The 17,793-nt window shown below is 50.3% G+C and overlaps 1 protein-coding gene across 1 annotated transcript; it reads left to right on the forward strand.

Moving 5' to 3' along the window:
• The first annotated feature begins 627 nt into the window (after positions 1 to 627).
• Positions 628 to 8,316, forward strand: LOC122945551 (zymogen granule membrane protein 16-like). Its single transcript, XM_044304614.1, has 5 exons — positions 628 to 709; positions 982 to 1,271; positions 4,324 to 4,429; positions 4,565 to 4,697; positions 7,989 to 8,316. Exons 1-5 carry the CDS (start codon positions 628 to 630, stop codon positions 8,314 to 8,316), a joined length of 939 nt encoding a protein of 312 aa, XP_044160549.1.
• Positions 8,317 to 17,793: the final 9,477 nt, after the last annotated feature.

The following is a 17,793-nucleotide window of genomic DNA, read 5'->3' on the forward strand; positions in this document are numbered from 1 at the left end:
ACCAGGCGGAACCGCCAAGGGATTTGTAGGCGCTGTAAATAGATTCCATGTAAAGAAATAAACTACCAGACCTCTCAGGGTGTTTCTGAGCCATAACATAGCCTAGCACAGAGAATGCCTGTAACCAATTACCCACCTTGGGCTGGCGATCAATGAATCTATCAGAATTGGGGCGGCGTTCTTTGTCAATAGTATGCTGGCCTACCGTAACTAAAGACCAAATATCAATATACTGATTATTCCATATTTTCTCTGAGGTATCAGAGTCCAAATGAGACCCCAAGGGAGACAGACCGCAAAAAAGTGATTCCTTATGATCGCCGGCCCTCGGCGGAACTGAAGCAATTTTACTTGCGGGCACCTTACCCGCATCAAAGTGTGACAATAAAGCCTTAAGCACTGGGACCAATTGAGGAACCATAGAGGACCCCCAAGCCCCTGCAAAGTTTAACTCAACGGAAGCTGGTGGACAGGGGATGTCCACAGGAGTAGTTGGAGGATCCGGATCCTGTACCGCGCTGGCCGGGCCGGCCCCGCAAGACGACCTTCCTGTCGTGGAATTGCCACCCCTCTGACGGCGTGAATGAGACCTGCCAGCGTGTTCGCTACAGGAGCTAACCTCCGATGATGAGGTACTCCTACGCGTCCACCTCCCAGACCGTGAACGATGACGGGAACATCGGGATCGACAATTCACCGACCTGCGCCGGTATTGGCGGTCGGAACCAACCGGTGAGTTTGAAGAGGAACGTCTATCTGGATATGAGACTATGTCCCTTTGATGAGTTGTTGCAGGGGCCCCTGGAGGAGTCACAACTTGTCCTGCATCCCTATGTGAGGTGGAGGGGTTAATGCTCACAGAGGCAGTAGCTTGTGTGTCTGGAGGGATAGAATGTAACATAGTGGCAGCAGCCTGGGTTGAATGGGGTGGCCTGACTACTTTCAGAGTAGCCTGACCATCGGTAGATGGTTCATTCCCAGGCTCCTCTGCTGATGACCATGTGGAAAAAACAGCAGCTCTGGCGGCACTGGCGGGGGGCGGGGCCACAGACTGCGCTGCTGGAAGTTCAATAGGCACTCCGCTCACCGCTCTGGAAACAGCGCCCCCCGCTGCATGCCCGAGGGAATCGCTGATTGAAGCGCAACAAGCTGATCGCAAGCCGGCGCCCCCGTCGAGAACGCCGGCAAGAGGACCGATGGGGAAGATAAGCTTGTTACCTGCCCACAAACAGCGCCTGGACCGGAGGTTCCAGGAACGGCAGGGGCACCAGGTAAATAGGTGGGGGGCGGGGGGCCAGAATGCGCTGCCGGACGGGGTACCCGCTGCAGCGACCCCCCCCCCCGCTTGGTAGACGTTAACTGTGGTGTAGTGCGACGCTTCGGGCGAACATAAGGTGCCTCCCTCACAGGCAATGCAGGAGGGGGCTCCTGCAAGCCCGCGATTACCGCAGTCAGAAACGCGGGATTCTCTTGTACTCTAGCAGCTAGGAGGGCTCTATCGTCAGCCATACCTGTTATAGGGAAAGCTTCCCACTGTTAGGTGCAAGAGAAGAGGACAAAACACAGGGGACCCTCCTTTTTATTAACTCTAAAGAGGACGAGGAGGAGCGACCCGGCATTTACCCACCCATAGAACCTTTACACCCCTTACTGTCCTGACTCAGCAGCCAGACAGGCAGGAAATATAATACCCTACTGCCTACACACCGTCCTCAGTCTGAAACGCCTGCGCTATACGCTGTCCAGCAGAAATTACACCTTATACAACAGACACACAGCACATATCCTGCTATAGTAGCTACTACAAGTATGCACCCCCACATCATAGTCATGACAGTGCTTAACTAGTACCACCATATAATGCCTATAGGAATGTGCCACAGAGTGCACAAATGACATTATAATTAGGGAGAGATAGGGTCTCAGGGGACCTTTATATGTCAATGGATTCCAGCTATACGATTTGACAAAATTTGATGTGGACTCCATTATACTGTTGTGATAAAAGTGATGGGAACAGTATTCGCCAGCGTGCGCCTCGTCCTGTGAATGAAGACCCTGCAGAGATATTTGCCCAACCCGCACCCTTGGCTTGTCTTCCTCTTTAGTGTAGGGGGCTGCATTAGGGGCCCCTGGGTGAGTCTAAGCTCCGCTGATGGTAAGATCGCCCCTCTGGCTGCATTAGGGGCCCCTGGGTGAGTCTAAGCTCCGCTGATGGTAAGATCGCCCCTCTGGCTGCATTCTGCCCCCTCCTTTTTTATACCTTTCTTGTGTACAGTGCGGTGAGCCTCTGATGTACAGTATATGAGCTGCCATAAAGTGATATTTGATGTTCTGCTGGGCGGCAGGTGTTCTGTGCCTGGAATGGAGGGTGTGAGGTCCGGCTCCTTGTGGTGTACACAGGAGAACAGCTTATCTGTATACACCCTCTGTCTCTCCCGGTCACATTAACCCTCTTAGCCCCTGGATACTGCAGGCACTACAGTGAGATTCTGAAAAAATTGGCAGTGATGGGGTTAAGGTGATGTCACTGTCCTGTGCTTTATGATAGATGCCATATGGTAAGTGTCAGAAGATCCTGTATATATATATGGATGATGAGAGTCATAGTTACATTCCTGCAGACTGATACCAGGTAAGTGGATCCTCCAACACCTTTAGGACACACTATCTCAGGCAGCATAAGGACCAGGGGATTATTTGCGGTGGCCGGGTTTAGGGTGGCCCCAACACTACTCTGGGTCCCCCGGACACCATCAAAGTGTCACCATATGTTGCTGCTCTCCAGACAGGATGGTAAGTGGTGGTGAACCTGAATGGGAAATAAGTCCAGAGAGTCGGAGTCTGCAGTAACCAGTGAGCTTCTTTACTGGAGGAATTCAGGTGGAAAACAATACAGGCGAGGCATAGGGCTGGCGTCTCCAGTCTCCTCCATGAGATGAGGCATAGGGCTGGCTTCTCTAGTCTCCTCCATGAGATGAGGCATAGGGCTGGCGTCTCTAGTCTCCTCCATGAGATGAGGCATAGGGCTGGCGTCTCTAGTCTCCTCCCGGGCAGAAGAAGGGTTTGATGCTGAGGAACGGCCTGAGCTAGCTGTCCCTCTGTCTCTCAGAAGGCTGTACCCTGGTCAAAGGCTGGTGATCTAGGGTCTGTGGCAGCATATCCCCATCTCAGCGTATTCTTCTGGTCACTCCATAGTCTGGCAGAGTCTCCTCTTCTATTTGCTGTTCCCTATCTGCAGCACACTAGGTCCTCTGACTGCTCTCCTTATATATAGTTTTTGGCTAAACTAGACCCTTCTAGTGGGAGGTGTGGAGCGGAGAAACTCAGCACAAACAGATACAATATAGCAGCACCAGACATTCAAAAGGTCAGACTGTCTGGTTTTGATGGTAAACAAGTCTGGCTTTTTCCCTCTAAAACATAATCTTCTTTAACCCTTGTGGTGACTGCGTAAAATTATCAGCTAGAAAGTCCCCAAAGTCTCTCAGTATTCATTAACCATTTCCATAGTGCTCTGCAAAAGAACAGGATATTTATAACAACATATATATGTATAATGCAGTTGCATAGTATTAAACATTATAACTCACTGCAAGTTAACCCTTTAAAGTAAAGAGTTGACAACTTTGCATAGGGGAAACAGGCAAATGTCCACAAATATTTTAACTTCAATGTACCCCTGCTTCAGGGCACTACATATGACTCCCAGTATTGTTTAATAATAGTAACATTAATACTCAGTGGCACTTATTGGAGTACTCCGCTGCAGGTGTCTGTACAGAGCTCAAGAGCAATAAGAGCTGTGGAGTGCGGGGGTGTGCCGGGAATGACGGGATCAGATTCTAGAAATCAATGTACATGGAGGCGACAGGAATAAAACCGCTGAGGGAATGTGAAGTAGAGCGCTTACAGGGAAATGACCAGTCTGGGGGAGAGCATTCTAGAAAATCACTGCAGCAAGGAAAAAGTCTTAAAGACGGGGTGATGGAGAACATTAGAGTCCTCCCACAGACCACCAGACAAGAAACGAGCGCTGATTGATGTTCATTTAAAGGATGTTTCACGTGACTCCATGCAAAGTGAAAGGGGGATGAACAATGCTTACTATGATCGGGATACTCTCAATGGAGGGTCATTACTGATATAATGATGGGGGTACTCTCAGTGGAGGGTCATTACCTGTATAATAATGGGGGTACTCTCAGTGTAGGGTCATTACCAGTATAATGATGGGGGTACTCTCAGTGGAGGGTCATTACCAGTATAATGATGGGGGTACTCTCAATGTATAATAATATATTGTCGTCTCCCCGGTTCTAGCTCAGGACCGGTGACACCTCCAGCTCTGCACTGCACTCACCTCCCTGCACAATGCTGACCCTGCTGTGCCTGTGCCTGCTCCTGGGCTCCTCCATGGCCTCTAGTGGTGAGTGGCAGTCATTACACGTCTCATCTATGTTTATAATCTGCACAGACTATAATCTCCCCATATAATGTCTGGTCATGCTGAGGCCTCCGCCTGGCAGGGGTTCTCCTTTAATTCTCTCCTCTCATCCTGTAGTGCAGTCCCGTATGTCTTCCTTCGTGGGGGAGCACGGCGCAGGAGGGGGCACCGCATTTTCCTTCTCCTCTGAGCAGCTAAAAGGACCAATCACAGGCCTGCGAGTGCGGGAGAACCCGAGTCACATCTTAGGGTGAGACACCTCATGTCTTCTCTTCCTCCCATCTTACCAGCACACAGCAGGCTGGAGGGCTGCTGTGCATGCGCTGTGATCTTTCGTTCATTTTGGAGGCTTTGTTCTAGAGATAGCTGTGGGTCCTAGAGGTGGCACCCGCACCTATCTGACTTTGGTGACATATCCTAGCAATGAGCCACAAATGTGTGAGGTGAGACAATCCGTTTAAACGGGTTGTCCAGTCTTGGAGCTGACAACGCCTATAGCAGGGATGGCCAACCATTTCTGTCTCATGGTCAGGAATATTTGTTATCTGAGAGACTAACCAGAGAGAAATGTCTGAAATATGTGACCACGTATTGTCCCACGTATTAGATGACCTTTAAATGAACAAGGACTTGTTTGGAAATGTGTGTGTGCAAGAGAGTTAACTATTGCCTGCCACGGTTATCTTGGGATTCTGATTTATTGCGTATTTGGGAATTGGCCCCTCCAGGGATCATAATAATAACAGATAAACCAGACGGGCACAGCGGCCATTATGGATTGCATATGGCTACATTCCATCAGGAGGATGAAGTGTGGATGTAATTATGTGTTGTGCTTTATTCTTTGTAAGTTTTCTAGTCTTTGTATTTACCTAATCTGTGAAAAGTAGGACATTATCACTATTCCCCTTAGTAATTTACTTAAATATTTTACTACTCTTAAAGTGATGTCTGAAGTCTGAGTATCTGAACCGGAAATGTATTCTTTTAGCATTTTGCCCCATTTGTTCGCAATGCAAGGTGTCAGCAGTCTCATCGACCTAAAAGGAACCTTACAGCAGTGATGTAACAGTCAAGCTGATGTGACTGCTAAGGCCTGCGACTGGCCGCATTGGTCGCCGCAGCTTCCTGGTCCTGCAGGGACTGTAAAGTGGCTGGAAATGGAGCAGCAACAGGACCGCATGTTGAAGAGTGTGCTTTTTAATGTTCAAGGTCCATGCCATAGGGGTTGTCAGATCCCAGGCTGGACAACCCCATTAACTTCTTTCAAGTTGAAGAGCCTCTTCCTAACAGAGTGTCTCTTCTCAGCCTCTTCCCTGCAGTGTCTCTTCTCTGAGCCTCTTCCATGCAGTGTCTCTTCTCAGCCTCTACTCTGCAGTTTCTCTTCTGAGCCTCTTCCCTGCAGAGTGTCTTTTGTAAGAAGGTACAAGGAATCATTGTGGATGATAGGTACGTGTCACCAAGGTTCCTGGCCTTGGTGGAGTAAGAGACGGTTTTTATGTGTCAGCAGCAGCTGCTGTTTGACACCTTGATACTTAGTATGGCTGTAATAGCTGATACGGGACGGCTCTTACTGGGAGTAGTCAAAGTGCTGGGTGGGTGACTACTCCCCATGTTCCAGGCCGGGTTTTCCCAGGCATAAAAACCAGCCAGCACTGCCAGGTGGAGAGGATTACCTCCGTCTGACAGTGGAGCTCAGGAGGTCTGTGTGCTGTGATCTGAGGGCTGTGTTGGGATCCGCGGATTGAGCCGGGCTGGAGGGCTCAGAACCCTGTGAGGGTGAACAGGCCGCCTAACGCCTGCCTGTGGACTTGACAAGGCACAACTTCCAACAGGGTGTGAAGTAACACCCAGGAGAAAAGGTGACTGTTTTGTATATGAACTTTTCATGTGTCTGAACGATCACCAAGCAACTTGCGGTTTTGTTTTGCTTTCACGAGTGAATAAACACTGATGTTTTGAACCAAGAACTTGTACTTTGGTAAACGGTGTAAGCGAGCACTCACTCTATGGCATCAATTGAATATATTTATTGGTTATAGATAAAATCCAATATCTCATAAAATTCAATAACACATAAAATACATTATCATAAAATACAATAGCACATATAATTACTTGCAATAGGTCGACCCTAAATACCGGCAAGTATACAAAAACCACAGTGCTAATATATAGCAATAGCAGCAATAAATGATTGATTGTTTCAATAGCAGCTGACAATTAGAATCAAAGTGCCTTCAAATAGTGGTCTGCAAACTGGTGGCACAAAATAGTACAAAAAGTGCAATCAATTGTTAGAAAAATCCCTTTAGGATTTGTTATAGCGAGTGTCCAACAAAAACTCGTGTACGGTGTGTGACCCCTTGTCATTTAGTGAATATGACACTTCAAAAATATAATACTTCAAAGAGTGATACTTCAAAAAATAGTAGTGGAATGTGTCAAGATAGGACACCTGGTGCTTAGCTGCACATTGATCAATGCTAAGATGTTTTTATTTCCTTCTGTGTCTATTGGAAATAACTGCTTGTAATAAATCGTCCCAATCAGTGCATCATCCAAATAATCGATCTCTCAGTGCATCCAGTGTAATTGAGAGTCGAATATAACACTGGTACGATATGCAAATGGTCTGTGACCTCTTGTTTAGTGGTGCTTTGCCTCTGTGCTGCACCCGCTAATCCTAACTACCACAGCGAATCCCCACACTCTTCTCAGCCTCTTCCCTGCAGTGTCTCTTCTCAGCCTCTTTCCTGCAGTGTCTCTTCTCAGCCTCTTCCCTGCAGTGTCTCTTCTCAGCCTCTTCCCTGCAGATTGCCTCTTCTCAGCCTCTTCACTGCAGTGTCTCTTCTCAGCCTCTTCACTGCAGTGTCTCTTCTCAGCCTCTTCACTGCAGTGTCTCTTCTCAGCCTCTACTCTGCAGATTGTCTCTTCTCAGCCTCTTCCCTGCAGATTGTCTCTTCTCAGCCTCTTCCCTGCAGTGTCTCTTCTGAGCCTCTTTCCTGCAGATTGTCTCTTCTCAGCCTCTTCCCTGCAGTGTCTCTTCTCAGCCTCTTCCCTGCAGTGTCTCTTCTTAGCCTCTTCACTGCAGTGTCTCTTCTCAGCCTCTTCCCTGCAGTGTCTCTTCTCAGCCTCTTCACTGCAGTGTCTCTTCTCAGCCTCTTCCCTGCAGTGTCTCTTCTCAGCCTCTTCACTGCAGATTGTCTCTTCTCAGCCTCTTCCCTGCAGTGTCTCTTCTCAGCCTCTTCCCTGCAGAGTGTCTCTCCTGAGCCTCTTCCCTGCAGATTGTCTCTTCTCAGCCTCTTCTCTGCAGATTGACTCTTCTCAGCCTCTTCCCTGCAGTGTCTCTTCTCAGCCTCTTCCCTGCAGTGTCTCTTCTCAGCCTCTTCTCTGCAGATTGTCTCTTCTCAGCCTCTTCCCTGCAGTGTCTCTTCTCAGCCTCTTCCCTGCAGTGTCTCTTCTCAGCCTCTTCCCTGCAGATTGTCTCTTCTCAGCCTCTTCCCTGCAGTGTCTCTTCTGATGTTCTTGTCTTTTGCAGGCTCCAGTTCCAGTATGGTGGCACCTGGGGACCTTATTACGGGAACCCATCAGGAACGCTCTATGAGATCTTACTCTATCGGGGGGAGAACATTGTACAAGTGTCCGGGAAGGTGGCCTCCTACGTAAACGAGCTGATCTTCATCACAAACCGCGGGAGAATGCTTAAATTTGGTCAACCCTCCGGCAACAGCTTCAATGATTTCCCCCTGTATGACGGCACCGTCCTCCGCTATGTGAGTGGCCGGTATTCATCCGTCATACACAGCATTGGTTTCCACTGGGGGGTCAGTCCAAGTTGTGTCAACTGCAAAGAAGAGTCCAAATGATGGGTACAAGAACCACATCGAGGGTCCTGGAAACCGACCCATGGCTGAGGACACCGGATCTCCGACTGCGTCCACAGATCTCGTCTACCACAAATAACAATCTTTTGCCTAATGCTTCTACCTCTACAATGTCTTCGAAATGTCTTTTCCCCATTTGCAGTCAAGAAGTGATGAATAACTGCCAATAAAAGAATATATATCAATATATAATGTGCACCTCAAAATCTTGCTATAACCATGTGACCCCAATGTGGCGCTGTCAAAATAATAATAAATAAAAGATGTTCTCATAAAAATGTTGCATTAATGTGTATCCATGTATCCTGTACTATACTCCAGAGCTGCATTCACTATTCTGCTGGTGCAGTCACTGTGTACATACATTACTTATCCTGTACTGATCCTGAGTTACATCCTGTATTATACTCCAGAGCTGCACTCACTATTCTGCTGGTGCAGTCACTGTGTACATACATTACTTATCCTGTACTGATCCGGAGTTACATCCTGTATTATACCCCAGAGCTGCACTCACTATTCTGCTGGTGGAGTCACTGTGTACATACATTACTTATCCTGCACTGATCCTGAGTTACATCCTGTATTAAAGTCCAGAGCTGCACTCACTATTCTGCTGGTGCAGTCACTGTGTACATACATTACTTATCTTCTACTGATCCTGAGTAACATCCTGTATTATACTCCAGAGCTGCACTCACTATTCTGCTGGTGCAGTCACTGTGTACATACATTACTTATCCTGTACTGATCCTGAGTTACATCCTGTATTATACTCCAGAGCTGCACTCACTATTCTGCTGGTGCAGTCACTATGTACATACATTACTTATCTTCTACTGATCCTGAGTTACATCCTGTATTATACTCCAGAGCTGCACTCACTATTCTGCTGGTGCAGTCACTGTGTACATACATTACATTACTTATCCTGCACTGATCCTGAGTTACATCCTGTATTATACTCCAGAGCTGCACTCACTATTCTGTTGGTGCAGTCACTGTGTACATACATTACTTATCCTGTACTGATCCTGAGTTACATCCTGTATTATACTCCAGAGCTGCACTCACTATTCTGCTGGTGCAGTCACTGTGTACATACATTACTTATCCTGTACTGATCCTGAGTTACATCCTGTATTATACTCCAGAGCTGCACTCACTATTCTGCTGGTGCAGTCACTGTGTACATACATTACTTATCCTGTACTGATCCTGAGTTACATCCTGTATTATACTCCAGAGCTGCACTCACTATTCTACTGGTGCAGTCACTGTGTACATACATTACTTATCCTGTACTGATCCTGAGTTACATCCTGTATTATACTCCAGAGCTGCACTCACTATTCTGCTGGTGCAGTCACTGTGTACATACATTACTAATCCTGTACTGATCCTGAGTTACATCCTGTATTATACTCCAGAGCTGCACTCACTATTCTGCTGGTGCAGTCACTGTGTACATACATTACTTATCCTGCACTGATCCTGAGTTTACAGCCTGTATTATACTCCAGAGCTGCACTCACTATTCTGCTGGTGCAGTCACTGTGTACATACATTACTTATCCTGTACTGATCCTGAGTTACATCCTGTATTATACTCCAGAGCTGCACTCACTATTCTGCTGGTGCAGTCACTGTGTACATACATACTCCTGAGTTACATCCTGTATTATACTCCAGAGCTGCACTCACTATTCTGCTGGTGCAGTCACTGTGTACATACATTACTTATCCTGTACTGATCCTGAGTTACATCCTGTATTATACTCCAGAGCTGCACTCACTATTCTGCTGGTGCAGTCACTGTGTACATACATTACTTATCCTGTACTGATCCTGAGTTACATCCTGTATTATACTCCAGAGCTGCACTCACTATTCTACTGGTGCAGTCACTGTGTACATACATTACTTATCCTGTACTGATCCTGAGTTACATCCTGTATTATACTCCAGAGCTGCACTCACTATTCTGCTGGTGCAGTCACTGTGTACATACATTACTAATCCTGTACTGATCCTGAGTTACATCCTGTATTATACTCCAGAGCTGCACTCACTATTCTGCTGGTGCAGTCACTGTGTACATACATTACTTATCCTGCACTGATCCTGAGTTTTACAGCCTGTATTATACTCCAGAGCTGCACTCACTATTCTGCTGGTGCAGTCACTGTGTACATACATTACTTATCCTGTACTGATCCTGAGTTACATCCTGTATTATACTCCAGAGCTGCACTCACTATTCTGCTGGTGCAGTCACTGTGTACATACATTACTTATCCTGTACTGATCCTGAGTTACATCCTGTATTATACTCCAGAGCTGCACTCACTATTCTGCTGGTGCAGTCACTGTGTACATACATTACTTATCCTGTACTGATCCTGAGTTACATCCTGTATTATACTCCAGAGCTGCACTCACTATTCTGCTGGTGCAGTCACTGTGTACATACATTACTTATCCTGTACTGATCCTGAGTTTTACATCAGACACGGAGGCTTCATATTGCTTTCTCTTCCTTTACTGATCACCATAGCAGCAAGGAGAAACAAAAAACAAATGCAAATGGTCACCATAGTAACCCATACGTCCCACCCCTACAGCCCCAATATAAGGCTGCGTCCAAGGTGGTACTTCCTCTTTCTTGCTGCTCACCAGATAAGTAACATGTTAATTTTTATCTGCTGGCTGCTCTATTCCCTAAGTGTTTTTATTCGTTTTAGAGTTTATTCCCCGGATTATTTTCTTCCCTGGGGCTTGTTTTGTTCCTCCCTTTAGGTGGGTTAGGTTTGGTGCAGCGATATATCTTTTGTCCTGCTTCCTTGCCCCTTAGGCTTTTCCCTGTCTGGGCAACCTCTGCCTGCCCCAGTATTACAGGGGCCTAATCGCGCGCAGCGTTTTCCCCTGGGACCCTCACCTTTGGGGCTCCGTTCGTTTCCTCTCTCCGCCCCCTTCTCCCCTCGGGAGTTTTACTTGGGGGTCCCGTTGTGCCGGGCAGTGTCGCTGGCCTTACCGCCATCTTTTGCCTCCCCGGTGCTGGGCCACGCCCCCGTCTTGCGCGCGTCTGCTGCTCGGCTCGGCGGCTTTTTTCTCCCCACTTTCGCGCTCTTTGGCTGGCTGGAACGAGATCTCGCGAGATCCGGCGGCCATTTTGGTTCCCGTTCCCGCGAGATCTCGCTTCCTCCGGTCTCCTGCGTGCCTGCTGCCGGTTCTCCTGTGCTGCGCTCCGCTTCTCCCGCTCCTGGGGTGATTAACCCCTCGTTTATCTAGCGCTGCTCACTTTGTGCCTCTGGCTCTCCTCCCAGCCCTCCTCCTACAGGTACCCTGTTTCCTTTGGCTTGACCAGCATGGACCCCTCTGCCCAATCCCCCCCCGCCCCCCTCCCTGGCAATGCTAGTCTCCCTGACTCAGACTCACAGGCGCAGCTCATCCAGCGCTCTGTGTCTGATGCGATCCTACAGGCTATGGGTTCCATGTCCACTGTCTTGTCACAGACCATCTCCCAGGCCCTGTCTGCACACCCCCTAGTTGGGGCCAGACTTGCTCCCCCTGAGACTGCACAGCACTCGTTTGCTGCTGAACCTCCTGTTGGACAGGAGACAATGACCGGTGTGTTGATGACCACCCCAGACGACGCGCTGAGGTCGCGTAAGAGAGCTTGTCCCCGCCAGGCTGATAAATCGCGGGTGTGGAGACACGCTAGAGCCCTAGCGGATGCCGTCTCTGACTCGGATCTGGGTTCGGGCCCGGAGGATCCGGCAGAGGCTACTGATTTTTCTGAGGAGGATGACTCCCCTCGGGGGTCCGGCCCTATTGCCACTCCCCCTGCTGTGCCTTTAACTAAGGATTCCTCCTCTGCCTCTGCTGACAATTTCCCTTTGGATTCCTCCGGGGCTCCCATGTTTGATCCTGAGGCCCTCCACCACCCCAGATCGGCGGAGTGGCTCCCCGATACCCAAATTAGCAGTTACCTGGAGCATTGGGCCCGCCGTCCTCTGTCCAAGGAGGCGCGCAGTAAGCTGCGGGCTGAGTGCCCTCGGCCCATTATACCCCATAAAGTCTGCGACACTCCCGTCGTGGATCCAAAGATGACCCAATTTTTGTCTAAGTCGGGGTGGAATGCCAGGAAGGGCTTGGACTCGGCCCTTAGAGGCTGCCAGGACAAGCTCCTGGACATTTTCGGTCCACTGGCGAAAATTATGGAGTTGGCGGAGTCCGCCAGACAGGAGGGTTCCCACATTGACCCTGAGGAGCTCACGGGCTGGGCCCAGCGGGCGATTTGCATCGCCGGGGGAACCAATGCGTCCCTATCTGTGGAAAGGCGCAAGGCCATCCTGCTTAGGATAGACCCCAAGCTCATTAATCTCGCCCAGACGGAGACGGGCAAAGAGGCGGAAGGCCTGCTTTTTGGGGACTCCTTTATAAAGGACCTCAGCCGCTTCGTCGGCACGTTTTCCGCTCTGGACAAGGCGCAGGCTACTATGCGCAAGGTCTTCCAGGGCCGGGTCTCTCACAGGGCCGGCAGCAACAGGGGCCGTCTGTCCGGCCGCTCCAGCACCCGAGGCAGGGGTGTATCCAGAGGCTCCTTCTCCCAGCGAGCTGCGTTTCAAGACCAGCGGTCTTCCCAGACGTTCTTCCCATCCAGAGGGGGACAATGGCGCTCCCGTTCCTTCCGAGGAAACACGGCTCCCCGCAAGTCATCCGGTAAGTCAGACCCCGGACGGGGATTCTTCGGTACTTTATGTAGGGGGCAGGCTTCGGCATTTTTTACACGCTTGGGAACTAATTACATCAGACCCGTGGGTTCTGATGACGGTCAGAGGCTTCTCCATAGAGCTCATAGACACCCCTTGCTCAGTGCAACACCCGCCGGCCTCTCTTCGGAGGGGATCGGACTCCGCTCGGGTGGACGAGGAGCTCTCTTCCCTTTTCCTCAAGGGGGCCATAGAGAGAGCTCACGGCCACTCAAGGGGGGTGATAAGCAACATTTTCTTGGTCCAGAAGAAAGGGGGTCAGATGCGTCCCGTCATCAATCTCCGGGCGCTAAACAGCATCGTGCGGTACCGACACTTCAAGATGGAGGGAATCCATCTGCTTCGGGACCTCCTCTCCCCCAGGGATTGGCTCGTGAAGCTGGATCTGAAGGACGCGTACCTGACGGTCTCGGTGGCCCCCCACTCCAGAGATCTCCTTCGCTTCCTCTGGAAAGACGAGGTCTGGAGATTCACATGCCTTCCATTCGGCTTGTCGTCGGCTCCGTGGTGTTTCACCAAGCTCCTGCGTCCGGTCATGGCCTGGTTGAGGAGTCGCGGTGTGCGCCTCATAATATATCTGGACGACATCCTCCTGATGCATCAATCCAGATCGACACTGCTGCAACACCTCCGATGGACGGCGGATCTCCTAGAGTCGCTCGGCTTCCTACTCAACTTGGAGAAGTCTTGGCTCACTCCCTCCCAGAGGTTGGACTTCCTAGGATTCACAGTGGACTCGATCTCGGAATCCCTCAGCCTGCCGGGGGACAAGTTACGGTCCATTCGCAAGGAACTGCGACGGGCGTTGACCAGTGCCCACCTGTCCCTGCGTCACCTAGCCCGCATCATCGGCCTGCTAGCATCCTCCATACAGGCGGTCTTCCCGGCACCGTTGCATTACCGGGCCCTACAGCGCTTGAAGATTGCGCACCTCCGCTCGGGGGCCTCCTTTGCGGACATGGTAGAATTGGATTCGGAGGCCAAAGAAGAGATCCGTTGGTGGATCGCCAATCTGGAAGCTTGGAACGGCAGGGCGATTTTTGGCTTCCAGCCGGAATTCACCATCGAATCGGATGCGAGCCTTCAGGGCTGGGGAGCGCACTGCAACGGGGTCTCCACCGGGGGACCTTGGTCGCAGGTCGAGACGCACTTGCACATCAATGCCTTGGAGTTGCTGGCCGGCTCCTTGGCCGTCAAGAGTTTTACCAACGGTTTGGCCAATGCATGTATCCGTCTCCGGATGGACAATATTTCAGCGGTTCGCTACATCAACCGTTTGGGCGGAACCCAGTCTGCTACCCTAGCGGGATTGGCGAAGGATTTTTGGGCGTATTGTCTCTCCAGGGACATCATGGTGCAGGCCGAGTACCTACCGGGACTTCACAACGTGCGGGCGGATTGGAGTTCCCGCCATCTTACGGACGGCAGCGACTGGCAGTTGGACCCGTCGATTTTCTCGGAAGTGTCATCCAGATGGGGACCCTTTTCCGTGGACTTGTTCGCCTCCCGGCTCAACGCTCACCTCCCTCGGTTCTACAGTTGGCGCCCGGATCCGGAGGCAATGGCGGCGGACGCGTTTCTGCAGGACTGGTCCTCCGACCTTCTCTATGCTTTTCCCCCATTCAGGATGATTCCTCGGATGCTTCTCCAAGTGCGTCGCCATCGGGCGGAGTTGGTGGCGATAGTCCCGTTCTGGGACTCTCAGGTATGGTTCCCGTCTCTCCTGGAGCTTCTGGTGGACATTCCAGTCCTTCTGCCGAACCCGACCTCTCTGCTGCGCTGCCCTCAGGGGACTCCCCACCCTCTGCTCCTGGACGGATCCCTACGTTTGATGGCCTGCCGGCTCTCAGGACTCCAGGAGCGGTCGACGGAATTTCGGAGGCAGCTAGGCGCCTCTTGGACGACGCTTGGGCTCCCGGCACCCGAAAATCTTATCGGGCGGCCTGGCGAACTTGGGCTGGCTGGTGCCTGGAACGGGACCTGGATCCCGTTTCAGCTCCTGTAGCTCAGTTGCTTCAATTCCTCACCTCTCTTTTTGAAGGGGGTAAGGCTTACAGAACGATCAACCTTTTTCGTTCGGCGATTTCTTCGTCACATCTAGGGTTTGACGGCGTTCCGGCAGGACAGCATCCTTCCGTTTCGCGCCTCCTCCGAGGCGCGCGCCTTTCTCGGCCTCCCCGCCCGAGGTTTTCTTCCACTTGGGATGTTTCCCTGGTGCTTACCTTTTTGTCCTCTTGGCCTACCAATACTGACCTTTCCTTACGTCAGCTTTCCGCGAAGTTGCTCACTCTCTTTTGCTTAATTTCTTGTAAAAGAGTTTCTGATGTGCGGGCTCTGGACCACGACGCCAGGTCCTTCACCCCGGAGGGCGTGTCTTTTAACATTTCGAGACGCACGAAGACGAACATCCGGGTCGTTTCGTACCCCAGCTTTCCGGCTTCCCCGGCCTTGTGTCCGGTAGCTTGTTTGAAAGAATACGAGGCCAGGACTCGTCCTTACAGGTCTCCGGCTGTGCCGCAGTTGTTTCTCTCCATCCGTCACCCGTTCGGCCCGGTGACTAGCCCCACTTTGGCCCGTTGGTTGAAATGGGTTATGGCTCTGGCCGGTGTGGACACTTCGGTGTTTACAGCTCATTCGGCGCGCGGGGCGGCGTCTACCTCCTTGGCGGTCTCGGGAGCTCGCCTGGAGGACATCCTGAGATTGGCGGACTGGTCGAGTGCCTCCACTTTCCGTGAGTATTATTTCCGTCCTCCTCCTCATTTGTTTGATCCCTTGGTTAACCAGCTTTGAACTAGCAATATGAAGCCTCCGTGTCTGATGTAAAACTAACTGATTTTCCTAGTCTACGACGTAAAGTCATAGTTTTATTAAGACACGGAGGCGAATATTGCCCTCCCTTCCCTCCCCTGGGCTCTGGTAGTGTAGGGGGTGTGTTTGGCCTGTTAGCTCTACTTAGTTGGTAGGGCTGTTTTGAACTGTTATACACTGAGAATGTTCAGTTGTTCGCTATTATGTGCTCATGCTTGTATGTATGCTTCCCACCGGCCTGGACCTCCGGTGTCCGCTGGATATGGGTTTGGCTGGGCCATGATCTCGCTTTATCGGAGTTTATTTCTCTTGTTCTTTCAGGTTGAGTCTTCCTGCCCTGGATTGTTCCTGTTCTGGATGATGTCTTCCTCCGGCTCCTGCTTCTTCCACGTTGGATTTGCTGAGAGTCTTGGATGATGGTTTCCAGTCCTTCCCCTGATGTGGATCCTGTCGCTGGAAAGTTCCTGCTTGGATTCTGTGGATTTCGTTGGCGCGGATTGTTCTTTGAGTGTTCCGGAGTTGTTCGTTCATCGGTTATTATGGACTGGTTCGCAGAGAAAGAGGAAGTACCACCTTGGACGCAGCCTTATATTGGGGCTGTAGGGGTGGGACGTATGGGTTACTATGGTGACCATTTGCATTTGTTTTTTGTTTCTCCTTGCTGCTATGGTGATCAGTAAAGGAAGAGAAAGCAATATTCGCCTCCGTGTCTTAATAAAACTATGACTTTACGTCGTAGACTAGGAAAATCAGTTAGTTACATCCTGTATTATACTCCAGAGCTGCACTCACTATTCTGCTGGTGCAGTCACTGTGTACATACATTACTTATCCTGTACTGACCCTGAGTTACATCCTGTATTATACTGCAGAGCTGCACTCACTATTCTGCTGGTGCAGTCACTGTGCACATACATTACTTATCCTGTACTGATCCCGAGTTACATCCTGTATTATACTCCAGAGCTGCACTCACTATTCTGCTGGTGCAGTCACTGTGTACATACATTACTTATCCTGTACTGACCCTGAGTTACATCCTGTATTATACTGCAGAGCTGCACTCACTATTCTGCTGGTGCAGTCACTGTGTACATACATTACTTATCCTGTACTGATCCTGAGTTTTACAGCAAGACACGGAGGCTCCTATTGCTTTCTCCTTCTTTACTTTCTACCAATAGCAGCTAAGAAGAAATTTACATAATCATAACAATACAGGCCCCTCCCCTGACAGATCCTATAATAAGCAGTGTCCTCTTCAGTGTCTTCCTCTTTCTTTGCTGCTTCCACCAAGATAAGTAACATCTATTTCAGTATATTCTTGTGGCCTGATTGCTGTGATGTAAGGGTTAAGCTCGGAGCTTCTGCTGGCTCAGTCTACTGGATGTCAGACTGTGTCTCTTAATGGAGTTTATTCCCCTTATATATATTTGTATATTGTTTCTAGGCCTTCATATCTGAGGGATTCATTCTAGGCCCCTTTCCCTCGCTTGGGGGTTCTCCCCCCCTTTTTTCTTATTGTTACCCGTTTTGTTTTTCCCTGTATTATTTTCCGTTTGCGATTATGGGCTTCCGGTTTCCCACCCTTATTCTGGCCATTACCTGCGGCCTGCTCCGGCGTCCGGAGGTGTTCCTCCACTCTTTGCTCTCCTCTACTTGGTGCTCCGTTCACCATCTCTCTCCGGCGCCGGCTCTGCTTATTTCTCGCTGGTCGCGAGATCTCGACGGCCATTTTGGGAGCTCCCGCGCGTGTTCTCGCGGGATTTCGGCACTGCATCTACATCGGACGGTCTCGGCTCCTCTCTGCGGCTCCTGGGGTGATTAACCCCTCGTTTTGGTTAGTTGGGGGGTTGTTAGGCTAGCACTTGCCATT

Source organism: Bufo gargarizans, chromosome 8 (assembly GCF_014858855.1).
Source record: "Bufo gargarizans isolate SCDJY-AF-19 chromosome 8, ASM1485885v1, whole genome shotgun sequence".
Taxonomy (NCBI): Eukaryota; Metazoa; Chordata; class Amphibia; order Anura; family Bufonidae; genus Bufo; species Bufo gargarizans.